At 35.9% G+C, this 14430-nt stretch overlaps 1 protein-coding gene across 1 annotated transcript in view; it reads right to left on the reverse strand.

Moving 5' to 3' along the window:
* Positions 1-14430, reverse strand: part of TRDN (triadin) — a 235657-nt gene that overhangs the window by 160952 nt on the left and 60275 nt on the right. The window contains exons 5-7 of the mRNA XM_027793516.2: positions 5725-5784; positions 2909-2968; positions 1518-1577 (exon numbers count right to left, since the gene is read on the reverse strand). Of these exons, the coding sequence (XP_027649317.2) occupies positions 1518-1577; positions 2909-2968; positions 5725-5784 (180 nt within the window). The remainder of the gene's footprint in view (positions 1-1517; positions 1578-2908; positions 2969-5724; positions 5785-14430) is intronic.

Below are 14430 nucleotides of genomic sequence, written 5' to 3' on the forward strand. Positions count from 1 at the left end.
TCCACCCACAGGGACTTGCATGGCATGGGAACTATTTAAGAGAGGGTGGTATGTCTATATGTCACACTGCAGCAGCAAATCTCCCTAGCTACGCAGTGGTCAAATTTTTCATAGAATTTTCCAGCCAGTGAGTGGAGTCATGGCTGCTATTAAATACATTAAAGCTCTAAGTGATTATTTGGTTAGCTACCAGAAGATAAATGTGTAAACAGGCTGGCTTCTCATTAGGAATTTTTCAGTGATACTTGGAAGTTATTTGCTTTTCAAATTACACAGACTTTGCGGCCATTTATTTTCTCTGGATTACTTCAGTGTGATTTCAGTTTAATAAAAAAAAAATCCTACACTTTCAAGTTATACAATGACAGTAGAAAAAAATGACATAATATCACTTTAAAAGAGAGACTCAACAATGGTTACCTTTCAAAATATTTTAAGGCTTTAAGTTTTCATTCCACTTTTTCTCTTTCTTCACTCCTACTTTCTGCTTTACGTTTTTTCTTAGAGTAAAACTGAGCTCAATAAAGACTGATTTGTACGTTTGAATCTATATTGTCTAAACAGATTCAAATTAAACCTGGTTAATTCATGTGTTCCATCATCATGGGATTAATCCGAATGTGATAACAGACTGATACTAAGATAAATTAAAAAATATCTTTTTTTCAAGATTTAACTGAATAAAAGTAAAAAGAGGCAAAGACTGAAGCCTAACTTCATTATAGAAATAATGCATGTAAAAAAACCCCAAACACAACAAAACCAAACCAAAAAAAATCCTCAGAGAAAAAACATTCAAATGCCAAGCAATAATAAATGTCAGTCTTAAAAAAGTACATAACAAGTCAAGCTAACTGGATTTTTAAATCCCCCTGTCCAAATCATGGCTAAAGATGGGATTATCAGTCAAAAGAATACTGAAAATCACCTCTCCTACATGATATTTCTTCAGAATATACATGCCAATTAGTAGATATGCAAACCTTAACCAAAGCCACTTCTGCCATGAGGACAGTACAAATCATGTATCGAGATGAAAATGTTATTGCAAAAAAAAAAAAAAATAAAAAGGCAAGAAAATGAAAATCTATTTTTGGATGTGATAGAAGAGCCAGATTGAGACAGTAAACACTCTTGCATTAGGTCTGCATCAGACTGAAAACTAATACACAAGAGAAAGTCTTCTTTGCAGACAAATTACTGAATCCCATTGTGGAGGAAAAGACATCATGGAATGCAAATATAATAGTCATAGGCTTATTTCTTTAACTGCATGAGAATGATTCATAATGACCTCTGTGCATCAGAACAAGAGAACCGAGCAAGAAATATATGCTGAGCAAGACCTCAGTCAGGGGCTGATAAAGATCTTCTCAAGCAAAAGTGAGAGCACCCAAAAAATGTACAGAGTGGATTTTAAAAGTTTTATACTTAAATACTCCTCTACACAATCTTCCAAACTATATATGCACTGAAAATGTAAAAGTGTACAACATCTAATAATAAATCTGTATTACCTTTAGATGGTGTTTTCTTTTCATGTTTTTGTGGCTTTTCAGGTTTCTCTTTGTGAATAGCTAGAAATAAAAACCAACAGTAATGGTTATTAAAAAAAGAAATGTTTCATTTTATGTAACAAAAAGGAGAAAAAAAATCAAGAAACACAACTAGGCACCATGACTACCCATGCAAAGAACCAGAAAGATTAATTAATCTGCTGCTTTCTGCTGTTGATGCCAAAACATATGATTCGAACTTTCAAAAACTCCTTTAACATCCTTGAGGTCTTTGCCATCAGCTGGGGAAGGATTTGCCTTTCTGGCACAACTGTAATCCCATGAAAGAAGTTTGTCAAGAAGAGTCATGCTTATTTATGTTGTTTACTTGTCCATTTTGTTTTTTTTGTTTATACTGTCGTTTACTGGTTTATTATGGTTTATGTTTATTACTTTGGTTCATTTCTGAAGGATTTTCTGAACTCCACATAACAACTAACTGTTTCCAGCTATGAATGATTAAACACTATAATTAATTACAAATCTAATTGCAATGGCATTATAAGTAATGCTCTTTGGGGCTTCATGTTTGCTTTTAATTTCCACTTTACAAATTGAAATAAAGTACACTGTAGTGACTACATTTCTGGCTCAGGCTGCAGAATTCACCTGAGTTGTGCAAGAGTCACTGAGTGATGGGTAGTCTGGAATATCTTCCTGTGTGGGCTCTGATATACTAGTTTTTTGTGATTAATGTTTACACAGTAGCTTGTCCATGGGTGTACAGAACTGATTTTTACATGTGTTCGTACCTCCTGAGATACCCTACAGGGACTAGCTGCCTATTTGACTCCAGCATATGACTTTATACTAAGAACACAAAAAAGTATGCATGAGCATTGCTATGGAGTCTCCTGCCTTGTGTTGGTGTTTCAAAAGAAAGTAAGAATTGTGGAAGATTAAGTAGTGCTACATACCTATTTATGGCAAGTAATTAAAGAATCAGTCCTACTATGCAATACCTATGCAACATCCCTACTCAGTATTGTATTTAAAACATTTTTTTTTTACATGGCCTGCCTTATTACAAGGTTGTCAGATGTTTTTCCTGGATGACCATATTCTCTTAGCAACCATACTTAACTGTGAGTGTCAGAAATACTGGGAGATTATGCTAGTCCAGAGTATAAAATAAATTATCCCCCTTCCTCAGGAAAAAAAACCCAAGCATGCAGAAGGAATACAAAATGCTACTCAGTCTGTATGTCTGCAAACCTTTATATGATCTCATGATTTTAATTTGTAAAGTTCTATAACATTTTTTCTAATCAAGGGGATACATAAATGGAAGTTGAGTAGACAGTTCTGGGGTACCTCAACATGTAAAATAAATTCTGACATTAAATCATTACCTGCATGCCTTTCCTTTTTTTCAGGTTTTTCTTGTCTTTCCAGTTTGTCTTTATGTGTCACTAAGAAAGAAGAAATGTGTTCATATGTATTAAAAAACGAACAAACAAACTGTGGAAAAACTTTAAGAATAAAAAATAATTCTACCATGATAAACCTTAGGAGGCTAAACGGCCAGCTGCGTTACTCCTGAGCTATCCCGTGCATATGTGCACAGCACACACCATACATACTACACGAGTGTGAGCAGACTACTCTGGCTAACAAGTCACACCTTACCATCCAAGCCATAGTAACATGCCTTAGCTGTTTACTACAGTAACATCACCACTTAAAATTGTCTGTCCATTCCTGAAGAGACGTTTTCAGAAAACTGTCAAGGACTAAGGCAGAGCTCTCACAGTGACTGCTGCTGCCTGCACTAGAAAAAGGACATCACCTGGGCCACCCCATATTCTATCAGGCAGAGGCTCATAAAAGCCCTGGAATCAATCCTGGAGCATAAGAGCATCACATACAGAAATGACACGCCTGTCACTTGCCAGCTGGCTTGAAATGGGTAACCAGTAATGGATACGGATAGCTGGTAATGGATACAGATAGACTGTAATGGACACTAGCTGAGATCAGTCCCTGGCAATGATGATCTCAGGGCCATAATTAGATTCCTAGTATGTGCAAAGTAAAAACTAATATTATGTCAGTGGAAACTGTATTATGCTATCCACTAATGCACATAACTTTTTTCATTCGCTTTTCTTAGGATTTTACATGACAGTTTTCCAGACAATGGGAAATAAGCATGTAGATTTTAGACCATTTCAGAAAAATCAGTTGTGAAAATGCAAGCTAGCTTCAACCCTAACTCCTGTGGAGATTTTGTCCAAGTTTAGTAAAACTACCTTTGACAAACATGAGAAAATAAGGAGAAGTTATTCTACAGTACCATAAATTCCATATCTAACTGGAAGCAAAAGAAGAAAGGTAGAGAACGTTCAGGCTCTCACATTTTTTTAGCACTATAGTGGTGAAATACATGCAAATGAACTCCTGACATAACTGAGTTATTTTTAAGTGACCGAGACACTGCTAGGCATCCCCCGTTTCATTAGGTAACTTTCCTAAAATTCATCACAGAAGTTGATTAGAAATTAGACTAGGATGTTCCTTCATCTCTCTGTTATCTAAATCTTGAAAAGAGAATGTATTTAAAGTAGAAAATAAGTGGCTAAAATACAGGGACGTGGTGAAACTTTGGAGTCTCCCAGTCATGCTATAGTGAAATGGGCCTCAGGAAGAAATGATTCCATAGTCATAGGTTTAAAATATAATGCACAGCCTGAAAAAAATGTTTATTAATATTGTGAATACAAACAATCTCTATACACAGTAGTGTTTTAGTAGCAATTGTAGCAATAATTCGCTAAACTAAACTAAGCAATACATTTAGGTAGACTTAGTAGGAGTTACGGCAAGTTAAGGCAGTATAATCATTACTCTTCATTGACTATCTGAGATTGGTTGGGATCATTTTTTCATGTTCTAAAAAACTTTTTAAACCATTAAATATTAGAATCATAGAATCACAGAATCATTTATGTTAGAAAAGAACTCTGAGATCAAGTCCAAACGATGTTCTATCAAACCAAATCAGAGTTTCTCAAGCTTTCCACAACATAACAGGAGAAGCCTTAATGACACATTCATGTTTTAAGATGGGACATTAGTCTTTGCTCTGTCATTTTTCCAGGTTTCAGAAGAAAGTTTCTCCTGTTACCACCATTCCATTTTCTAGTAATAAATATCCATTCTAACAGAAACCTGAACTTAATGTGCCTGCCATTAACCTCTAGAGTCAGTCTTGTTAACTCTGTATTTTGAATTATTTATATAAAATGGTAAAGCTCCAATCAGAGACCATTAGAAAGGCCTAGTCAAGCAGAGATTTCAGGCAGGTGCATGTTCACCTGGGTTGTGAGACTTGTGTTCTTGGTCTGAAATAAATCAGCTGTGGCTGGATATTGGGTCTTCTGCTTTTTGGGTGATTTATTATTTCCATTGACCTATTTACCCTTCCAGAATGGGTTTCTTCCTCAAGCCTGAGACTTCATTAATCACATTTTTATGTAAATGACATGTTCTCAGAAAGCTTAAAGTGTTCTGACAAGTAGGTATGTTCCAACAGAATTCCATTTTGCCAAAAAATCCCTCACAAGAGGCACACTAGATGGTGGCTCTTGGAGCCCAGCGTTAACCCATGAGTTGTGGGTGGAAAGGAAGCAGTATCCTGATTCTGACTCCTTCAACCAGTCAATCTGTAAGTTTTTGTTGGCATACACCACCAGCAACTTATTAAATCCTCTCTCACACCCTCTCCCTACTGTATCTGAAAGGAGTCTGGGGAAAACTGTTTTCTAAGGCAGGACTCTGAAGCAGAATGCCTCCAGGGACTGTGCTTGTATGTTATAATATACTCATAACATTTTGCTCCGAAATATTCCCAAAGAAAAATATTATGCTTGGATTTATTCAAGAAGAATACCCCCCACCACCACCTATTTATGCTCTGGGAATCATTTATGCAAGTTAATAGTACAGTAAAAACTTATTAATTAATATCTGAATATAATTTTAGCCTTTCTGCAGAGTGATGAATTCAAAGTGCTTTTAAAATACTCATTCTCCTTCCAGCTGGGTTTCACAACTCCTCCATCCTTAAACATAATTGGGATTTGCAGGAAGGGTCTAAGAGTCAATAGGTTAGACTGTTTTGAACCACGAGTAAAAAGACAAAGAATATAAAATGCTGAATACATACCTTTAAGGGGTTCCTTCCTCTCAGTTTTTTCTTGTTTTTCAGGTTTCTCTCTATGTATTACTAGAAATAATTAAACAAACAAACAATAAATCTGTAATCTGGAGGTATTATGTACACTTATTATTTCACCAAAGTGATCGAGGGAAAATATTTGTAAATTCACATAATGGATTTTATCTCTGAGACACAGGTACTAGATGATGTACAGACCTTCTAATGTCGATATTTAATTCCAGACCCAAGCGAAATATTTTTCCTTGAATAAACCGTCAGTTATTAGACCATATTTTTGCAAAATAAATGATTATTCAGCAACCTTAATCTAATCTGTGGGATGTGTTTTGGTCCCATTATGCAAGCACCCTGACTAAGATTTCTGACAGAGGAAATTATTTTCAGACCTTGACAGCATTGCTTTCTATTCTTAACAAAAAATGGCTAGCATATTACTTTCCATGTTCTTTTTTCTTTATTTTTAGCTGTTACTTCAGCCACAGGATGGATTAACAAGAGAACCTCTCCTTTAATCAGAGTGTAACTTCAGGAAGAGCAGCTGTTCAAAACACAACCGATGGCACATCCAGCTTAGAAGCAGGAAAATATGAATCCTTATGTACTCTATTGCCACCATAACCTTCAGACTGTGTTTTTCTGCATGGTTGTATTCCACATCCTAATGATTTAAATAGACAAAAATGTTCCTTGTCAACCTGTACTACTAAAAGACTAGAGTTTTTCAACTTCAGGGAAAAAAATATTTTGTTTGCAATACCCCCATTTCTGTCAACGAGGAAACCGCAGAAAATACAGCTCTAACTAGAAGACAACTGTGAGCTTTATACACAAGCATAGTAATATTTTTGTATACATTCATTTTACCAGCTTTGGAGTAAATGTCATTTCACAGAGGTGCAAGCATTTTTTTTTTTTTCTTTGTTAAATATTTCCTTATTAAAAAATAGGCCCATGTCTTAAAGAAAAATCATTCCAATCATTCAGTAATTTCATTATGTCTTGCATGTGTTTGCATTATCCAAATACATTTCCAGTCATAACAGGTAAATTATTTTTGATAACAATTAGCAATACAGTGGAAAGAGACTGAAGGGAGATTTTTCAAAGCCTTTAAGGAATGTGGACAGCCAATTTACACTAAAAAAACAGGCTGTGAAGAACGAAGCAGCACCAGAAATGTATTATTGAATGAATTACAGACTGTGACTCACTCAGTTGCTTTAGGGCATCTATAGCATACCAAGGAAAAGCAGTCTCCTCTCTCCCTATACCTGTAGAACTTAGATTAACTATTTTTGCAGAAACTGTAGCATGCTTTTACATCTTGCATTTCTATTAGCAGTTGCTGGCTCTGTGCAAAACACTTTGAGCCAGCATGTTGTCAGTTTTGGATGGGGCAATAGCACAGTTTTGCACACAACAGCTCTGTAATGGTCAACAGCAGTGAAACACGAGCTTCTGCACATTGAACAAACCCCCTTGTCATCTTTATGCCAAAAAATATAGCTGAACTATGAGGATCAGACTGGCAATCAGAAGGCTTGTTTTTAGCCACAGAACATTGTACTTGTTTAAGGGAAACAGTTGTGTTTCTTAAAATTATTTTATTCTAGTTTCTCCATAGCATTTCCCTATTTCATGCTTCAGAAAAAACCCAAGATGAACCTTGAATGATACTAACTGTACTGAGTGTGAGCAGAGCTTAAAGTGGAGAGAAAAATCTAAGACAAATCTAATCACAGCGCCAAAATTGTATAAAGCACTAAAATGCAAGGAAATATTTGTGTGGACTCCAAGCTACAAACATAGAGAAAAGATCAGTTGGCTCCTTCTTGAGAAATAAAAGTAACTTGATGTATCTGGGCAGGGGGCCTGGAATGTGGATAAGCAGAGATCAGGCTGGCATAAGCATAAGCTATTTTTCTTTTCTTAGGGATAGGCTGAAGGCGACCTCTGGTTAGTTCAAGAACCCTGTCCTGTGTATTGATATCCCCACAGCCTCAGTGCTTGCTAAACTCAGATTGTAACATTTAATATTACCTCTTACGGAACCTTACCCGGGAAGGTCAGATGTTGCCAAAAATTAAAGGGTTTATGTTTCAGGGCTGTGGGCTGTGGTGACTGACCATTTTTGACATTTCAATCACAGTGCAGCAGGACCACCAAAGTCCACTGAAGCTTTTGATGTGACAAACTTAAATATTATTTTTCTTTTGCATATTAACTGTTCTATGTTCAGCTTCCTATGCAGTCCTAAAAGCCCTGTCATAGAAAATACTTCACTGGCTACAGATCTTTTCCAGATTTAGTCACTTGGATATCTATTTCTTTGTAAAGAGCTTAATAAGTGCCCTTTTTCAAGCCCACAGTGCTTAGGTGAAAGCCTTAGGTTTTAGAAATAAGCCAGGCTGACCATACTGCCATGTTTCTGTGAAACAAATTAAAGTTAATAAGATTTTATTTCACACATAAAAAAACAAAGAGAAAGCACATAAAAATGTTTTTAAAGTCGCTAAATAAAGCACTCTTCAGCTGAAAAATGCTGGAACTAAAACTGCTCATTCAGTTTTAATTCAACCATTTTATTTGCTCTATGACACACTTTGTAATTAAAAGATCACCTGTTTTCTGTTTTTAGCAACACGCTGGATTCATCCAGAAAAAATAAGAAGAATAACATAAAACTAGTTTTATGACAATTGTGTAAGCTAAAATTTTGCCAAAACTTAAAGAAATTTTCTTGGACTTCCTTGCAAATGCCAGAAAAGCATAAGCTCAGAATGAACTGTTATTAGCACTGGAAAAAATACAACACCCCAACCTAATTTTCACTAACCTAGATTTTGGAAATTGCTGAAACATTTTTATATGACTTTGAATGAAAATTCAGCCTGAGGCAAAAAGATGAGCATGAAAAATTTCATCCTCAGTGACTAGAGTGCGGTAAATTTATAAATAATCTGAAATAGGAGCTTATAATAGAAAATTTTAAGGTAATTTAACAATGTATTCTGAACTTAATCATATAAGGATATTGCTATCTACTTCACATAAAATCGAAAACAAGAAACATAGCATATATGAGAGAGATTTTTCCAAATTTCAATATCTAATGGTATATTTGATTTGTATCAAGTGGAAGGCATAGTGAAGGGGGATGTCATTTAGTTTTCTTCATAAAAGTGTTTGAGACAGACACAATCCCCACCCCAAAAAAGCAAGTGCAAAAAGATGTAATAAGGAGGCACTAATTCCATACCCAAGGGAAGTAAAAATAGTTTCCAGACGAGTAAGTTTGCTGCTTAGTATAAAGCTAGGTGATGAGTGCAGCAAGCATGAAGCAGAGATTGTTTGCTCCAGCTAACTGACTAAGTGCTTGTCTACAGAGCAACACTCAGGAAAGTTAAGATAAATGAACTAATACAATGAAGTTAGAGTGCATTAGTCAGAGAACATTAAATCTTTCTGTGTAGATGATTTTATTCAGAAGTAAAATAACCTTGAATGGCTATAACTTAATTCTTCTTGAAGGAACACTAAAGAAAAAAAAAAAAAAAAAGGGAGGGTGGAAGGCTTGATCTGGAGAGTAGTACAGGTTTCCAGGTGCAAAACAATAACTTAAGGAAATGCCAGCAATTAATGAACTCTGGAGGCACCTGCACTCATTATAAACCACCTCAATTACCTGTGCAGGGGAAGAGGCTTGACTGAGTTTGCCCAGTCTTTCCCAGCTGGCACCAGCCATGCACATGCTGCTCGCTGCAGCACCTAACCCTGTGCTGGATGTAACCCTTCCAACACTGAATGGAAATGCCTACATAGCAGCGAGACAATGTTTCATGAGTTACATGTTGTACAATTTTAAATTAGATTTAGTTGCAGTAGCCAGACAGTGTCTCATCCACCTGAACTGAGATTTAGGTTTGACAGCTGCTGGTGGCAGTCAGACTGCCCACAGTACTGGTTTCACCCTGGGCTGCTGTAAGCCCATACAGCAAAGTAGATACTTGACAGCTGTATTGGAGACTCCTAGTTTAAAGTTAACTCAGGTATATCTGTAACCATACCTCCAGAAATCAGGGTAGACAGCCCCTGTGTCGAACATAAATATGCCATTTAACTTGCTAATTTTTTCAGCCTGTGTGGGTTTCCAGTATACCCTGGATTTGTATGGTCCAGCACTATTTGCCTATTTAGCTGTCTCAAATACCTTGTCTTCCAGCTACAGCGAATTAAATTATGGGGGGACATTACATTTGTCTTTATAATCTCATGATTTATCCATATGCTAAAATAGAGATGGCTTTATTCTGTGGTGTTTAATATTTGCATTATCAGTACGGCCCTATTAACAAGTCAATAGGGGTAAGAGGGACTGATATGAGCTATGAATAGTGAATGAAATAGTTTTGAAGGGCCTGGAACCTATTGGGCAAAATGGGCTGAATTCAGAGGCACTTTCTGCAAAAGACCAGAGAGGCTAGTGTTAATTCAGAGGCACACAAGTAGCTGTCAAAATCACTGTGATTTAACGCATGACCTAGCATTTTGTCATCTCATTGTCTTCTGTCCCTCACTCCAACGATCCAGCGACAACGTATTAGTGAAGAGCACTTGGGAAAAGCCATATGGTAGATCAACCTTTTCCCATTCCTTCACAATGCCTGTTGTAATACAAGACATTTCCCAAAAAGGCAAGGCAATCCATTTCACTGCTAATATGAGTTTGCCATAAAAATCAGAAATTATTAGCCCAATTGAATTATCATTGGACCTTCCATTAGACAGAAATTGTATACTTGTATATACTTCTATCGATATATTTTATTATTGTTCTTCCCTGTTGCCATAGTATTGCATAGTTACCTCTTATTCATTGATGCTAATAGTAATAATAATTAGAACACCTACTTCATAAACAGCCTTCAGCAGCAGCTCAGTCTTGCAAGGTCTGTGTATGTCACAAAATGACCAACTCATAGGACAGCTGTCCCGGGCTGAGACAGCCCCATCCCTCAGCCTCTCCCACTGGGACAACTGCCTCAGCTGTGACCATTGCAGCGGCCCCACACTGAACTTGCCACAGTTTATGGATGTCTTTCCTTAACTGGGAGGCCCAGAACTGGAGGCATAGACGTGGTCTAATGAGAGCTGAGTACAGGGTGATAATCCCTTACCTCCACTGACTAGCCAGGCTCCAGCTCACACAGTCCAGTGTGTCATCGACCCTTGTGAAAGCACTGATGCATCAAATATCAAATTGGAAAAACATATCAAATTGGAAAAAAACTATTTTGTTGTGTATTTGTGCTTGTGTGTACACATAATCATGAAATAATTTAATTTCAGTGCTCTTAAGCATTAGCAAATGCTTTGTTGAATCATTTCTCAGAGTATTTCTTTTTTTCAGATTAATTTGAGTAAGTACAACAATTGAAATTATGTTTATTACTTGTATTTTGTAAAAATATTTAATTAAAGGCAAATTTTGGGACACAGGTTTGCCTGGCTCTTAATAATGTAAGAATCTTTCTTGTAATTTCAGCCACTTCCGTCTGGGATTTCCATTCGTTATAGCTATTTCCCATATTTCGGTACAATCTTTTCAAAATGAGGCTTATGGATGGAACTCCCATGTAAATCTTGGGACTTGGATTCAGGGGGTTTGACTATTCAAAAATATAATTTAAATTATTTTTAAAGCTCTAGTGTCCCCATATTTTGGGGTGGAGGACTGAAATTTGTTTGGAATGTTTCCTTCTATTAAAAGCATTCATTTTACCTCTAGATTTTTTTCTATTGCAAACAATAAAAGATTGTATTTGCACATGCTTCCTGGAGGTGCTTTAGAAGATAACAGTAAAGGTCCCTAAAGATTCATGCCTTTACCACACTATAGCTTGAGGGCAGACAGAATATTTTCTTGTAATTTTTCCTCCTATGTACAAGATGCATTTTTGGATCTAAATATGAAAACAAAAAATAGAAAAAAAATATTTGTCCCGTGCTTCAGTAAATGGTTGTGTAATTAAAGACTGCATTATCAGGCATATGCATAAAGGGACTTAACTAATGACACCTGAATGCTTTTTTTCTGTCATCTTATGACTTCTTAGTAATCATTTCTGTAACATTAAAGTTCTATGTACTTCTGTATAGACGAAATGTTACACAAGAGGCTGTTTTGGTCAAGGCTGCAACTTCATTTGTGTTTTTATAACACTGTGCTTGAAAAGACCTTAACTGGAATCCCTTGCTAATGGATCCAAGTTCATTATTGCCTGGCTCACCCACTGATACCCTAAAAAATTCATCTTCATACAACATGATTTATTAAGTATTTGGGAACCAGTTCTTAGGCACTCCAGATGACCCTGATTAGCGCAGAACTGGAAAGCTAGCACTAGACCTGTAAAATACTATAAGAACATATAGAGAATATATACAGAAAAGAATATAATTGTGTGAGGGAGGGTGTATATATATCCACACTATTTTAAATAAGTTTCCTCCTTGCTTCCTCTTGCCATTACTAAGCACAGCACTGGTGCATCAGAGAGACACTCATCAGATTTTATGTGGTCTAACCTTTACAGAGGAGGCTTTCTTAGGCAAAAATTCTGTGCATTTCTAAGGAAACTTCTTTGTTTACATCACCTCCGAAAACCAGTCCAGACCAGTTCCTGTGTGGATTTTTGGAAAGTGCCAGTTAGAGGAGATTAAACCATCTAAAAAAGAGTAGGTTCTTAAAACGGAGGCTTTTCTTATCTCTGATACACACCTGGCTCACTGTTAACTAAGACTTCCTAACTTGGATGGCACCCACTAGCCTATAAATTTGCTTTTTTCCTTGCCCAACACTTCATGCCTTCTGCACCAGAGGAAGTTCATCAGCACTCTACTTTCTTGCACCTTTGCTACAGAAAGATTTCTGGATAAGTTTGGGCAGGACAAGCTTATTATGAATGTGCATTTACAATATAGCCACACAAGCACTATTTGTTAATGTTAAGACATAAAAGAATTTCTCATCATTTGTAGTCTATGTCAACTGATCTTTGAATGCTTCTATAACACAACAGTGATAACATACATAGTTAGCAAATACATTGTATGTCACATACATATATGTAGGTAAACAGACAAAAAGATGTTACCCTTCAATAGTGTTTGTTTTTCACATCTTTCCAGTTTCTGTTTATGAATTTCTTAAAATAATGCAATGTAGTTATCAATATTAAAATAATTTTCACACACAAAAATACCAGACGCAATAAAAAATATATTTTTTGTTATAATACAAAATAACAATACAAATACAAAACCCCAATAAAAAATAACTAAGTTATTCTTATAGCTTAGTTAATAAGCACTTACATATTAAGTGCTTCAAATATACCAGAGCCGTTGTTTTACCATCTGCATGTTCAGAATTATATACAATAAAGTTTGATTTTACATATATACACAGAAAACATATACATAGATGAAACCCATAACAGAAGTGACTTCAATAATTATTCTGGTTTTAATTTAGCAATACAGCTACTTTTAAAATCAGGAGTAGATTTTGCCGATCTTTAACACCTATACAGTAACATGTGTTGGTTATGAATCAGAAAAAACACGTTCTTAATAAACATTTTTCTGTATGTATCTTGAGTTGTTTACGAGGATTAGTATTTTATGTTTTCCAAATTACCTTTGGAAAGAAAAAATGTTCTTTTTACTACATTTTCTAAAATTTTTAAAGCTCACATACTGAATTGGTAGCTCTAACACATAATAAAAGGGAGTCAATGCTGTATACAAATTACAGACATAAAAGTTCCCAGGCCTCATTGTCTTGGAGAATGACTCATTTTAATCATGCTGTATACCAAAGCACTGAGAAGTGCTTGTTAGAAGAGGAAGTGGTACAGTGTTTATTTGCCCTTGCTATGCCATCTCTTTTGAACAAAATTCCTCACCTGTGACATTGTTATTAAATTACTGTTACATAGTTCTGCAACCAATTTTTTCCAACTGTCCTTATAGTTCCAAAAGCTGGATAATATTGAAAATGCAGTATGTTGAATGTGAGAAAAAGTAAACCAGAATTAAATCAAGCTTGCATAGCACTGTTTGCATATAGCACTAGACATTTAAGAGCCATTTATTATAGGTGTGCATTAAAGTCATTAAGACTGCAGAGTGCCAGGTTTATGGTATTGTGCATATGTTTACTGCAGTAGGAAACTGGTATCAAATACTGGATTCAATTAATCTTTGCCAAAAGCATATGTAAATCTCACTAGATGCTATGGAAGATGCCTTTTTGTATTTTAGGGTTAGATTTGGTCTGCAGGGTCTAAACAACAAGAACACTGACCCCAAAATTATCCCAACAGAGAAAAAGTTATTGCATATTACATTGCACCTCTAAGAAGATACTTTAAAGCCCATTGAAGACAATTGAAATCTTCCCCTTCTACCCTTAGTTATTTGCTCAGGCTGTAACAGGATGCATATTGCCAAAGTGGCAAGGTATTTTCCCTTCCAAGGACTCTGGTCTTTGCACAGGTCCTTGAAAATAAGTACAGAATATTTTTATTGGATAGTATTTGCTGTCGGAAATGATTGTGTCTGGTTTGCAAGAACACAACTATTCTATGGCTTAAACCTACATTGTCTTCAATAGAGAATGTTATT

The sequence above is a fragment of the Falco peregrinus genome, chromosome 7 (assembly GCF_023634155.1).
Source record: "Falco peregrinus isolate bFalPer1 chromosome 7, bFalPer1.pri, whole genome shotgun sequence".
Taxonomy (NCBI): Eukaryota; Metazoa; Chordata; class Aves; order Falconiformes; family Falconidae; genus Falco; species Falco peregrinus.